We start from the raw sequence: 2,242 nt of genomic DNA on the forward strand, positions 1-2,242 counted from the left end.
CCGCTCCCCCCATCCCCCAGCTGCACTACCTGCCGGCCGACCCCGCGCGCGCCGACGCGGCGTGCGCGGTGCCCGTGCCCAAGGACGGCCCCGTGCACGACGTCAAGTGGAGCCCCGCGGGTGACTACTTCTGCGTCGTCGCCGGCTTCATGCCCGCAAAGGTGCGGGGATCTTTTGTATCTTCTCCTTGCTTGTGCAGATGAGGTGGCAATCGAGTTTTGATTGCTACTTTTGGCGCGGCGCTGCTGCAAAATGCAGTGCCGTACAGCGGGCGGCTGGGGTCGGCTGGGCACAGACGCGCTGTCCCCAATTCAGAAGGATGGTCAGCCAGGGGTGAGGTGGGGGCCTGTCTTGGTTTTTGTCCCGGGCTAGAGTCGGCAGGGGAGGACGGGATTCGAAGGGGATGCCATGGGAACAGCGGCCGGGCCTTCGGGGGCGGCCGGCCCCGTGGCGCTGTCGCCGCGTGCCAGCGCAGGCAAGCGCAGGAGGCGGCGCACCCGTCCGGTCCCACCTGTGATGCGTGTGGTCACACTCCTCCCAAGCCCGTCTGATGCTCTTCACCCCGCTGCCAGGTCACCCTGTTTGACGACAAGTGCAAGCCTGTGTATGATCTGGGGGGTGGCCCCTACAACACCGTGATCTGGAACCCCTTCGGCCGCTTCCTGGCCATCGCCGGGTTCGGCAACCTGCCGGGTGCGTCCTGGGTTCCATGTTTTCGCGTGTCGGCGACAGACGTCGAACCTGTGTCTTGGGCCGTGGTGACGTCTGACTGGGTCGGTGCGGCTTCGCCGGCCTGGGTCAAACAAAGCTTGCGGCGAGCAAGGCGCCGCCCTCATCCTCCGGCCTCCATGCATCCCTGCACTCATCCACACCATATACCACCCCTCAGCCTGCAGCGTCTCCACAAGCACCGGCTGCAACCGCCCTCAACCGCCCTCGATTGCCCCCAACCGCCCTCATCCGCTGCCCGCCCGCGACCCCTGCTACTCCTCACCCCCAAACAGGCGACCTGGTGTTCTGGTCAAAGCTCAACAAGGGCGCCTGCAAGCAGATCGCCGCGACGCGGTCAGAGGCGGTCAACGCGTCGTGGTCGCCGTGCGGGCGCTACGTCATGACGTCGACGGTGGCGCCGCGGCTGAGGGTGGACAACAACGTCAAGGTGTTCACCTACTATGGTGGGCCGGGGTGGGGTTATGGGGTGGGGATGGGGGGTGGGGTTTGGGGGGGAGGTGGGGGGTGGATTAGGGTTGAGGGCTGGGGCTGGAAGTAGTGGTAGGGGTGCGGTCGAGGTCCCTGGGGGCATGCTCGGGTGCACAACGAGGTTGAGGCGCGCCTCACTCGCGTTTGTGATGGAATGGACGTGGGAAACAACGGCACTGCCGACTGGGAAACCATTAGGCCAAGGGAATTTCGATGGGTGCTGGGCGGTGGCGAAACCCATCCCGCTTTGTGGGGCCGTTTGTTAATCGACTCGACAGGCGGTGCAATTGTGTTCACGCGGAACTTCGCCCCCGTGCAGGCGAGAAGGTGGCCGAGAAGAAGTTTGACGTGCTGCTGGAGGCGCAGTGGCTGCCCGCCCCCAGCGGTACCTTCGAGGACCGCCCCGCGTCGCCGCGCGCGGCCGGAAGCAGCGGCGCGGCCGGCGGCGGCGGCGGCGGCGGCGCGGCGGCGGCGCCGCCGAGGGCGGCGGGATACAGGTGGGGGGTTCGCCGGACTGCCGGCTGGCGCCTCTGCCATTGCCTTGCAACCACTTGTGGGGGCACCTCTCAATCGCCCTCGGCCGGAGCCTGCTCTCTTGGTCTCTTCCGCCCCATGACCCCGCAACCTCCGTTATGGAAGCGATGTCATCCCCCAACGCCGAGTTGCCTGCACCGAGCCCACGTTCCCTGGCCCCGAACGCCCCAACTCCGTTGCGCCCCACCGCGCAGGCCACCAGCCATGCGCAACGGCATCCCCGGCGCCGGCGGCGGCGCGCCGTCCGCGACGTTCAGCCTTGCCTATGATGACACCTCAAAGCCCGGCGGACGCATAAGGACGGTCCCCGGCGCGCCGCTGGGCACGGTCGGCGCGCGGACGGTGCCGCCGGGCGCGGAGTTCATCAACACAAAGGTGGCCGGCAAGAACGCGAAGAAGCGGGCGAATAAGAAGGCAAAGGCAGGAGAGGGCGGCGGCGGCGGCGGCGGCGAGGAGGATGGGGATGGGGAGGGCGGCGGCGGCGGCAGCGGCCCGGCAGCGGCGGGGC

General features: G+C 68.2%; 1 protein-coding gene across 1 annotated transcript; it reads left to right on the forward strand.

The window, feature by feature from the left end:
• Positions 1-149: 149 nt before the first annotated feature.
• Positions 150-2,032, forward strand: MNEG_16500 (Eukaryotic translation initiation factor 2A; the record flags this gene model as incomplete). Its single annotated transcript, XM_014035030.1, has 5 exons — positions 150-161; positions 573-693; positions 1,005-1,175; positions 1,520-1,697; positions 2,017-2,032. The coding sequence occupies 5 exons, from the start codon at positions 150-152 to the stop codon at positions 2,030-2,032; spliced, it is 498 nt and encodes a 165-aa protein (XP_013890484.1).
• Between the last annotated feature and the right edge of the window lie 210 nt (positions 2,033-2,242).

The sequence above is a fragment of the Monoraphidium neglectum genome (assembly GCF_000611645.1).
Source record: "Monoraphidium neglectum strain SAG 48.87 unplaced genomic scaffold scaffold06434, whole genome shotgun sequence".
NCBI lineage: Eukaryota > Viridiplantae > Chlorophyta > Chlorophyceae > Sphaeropleales > Selenastraceae > Monoraphidium > Monoraphidium neglectum.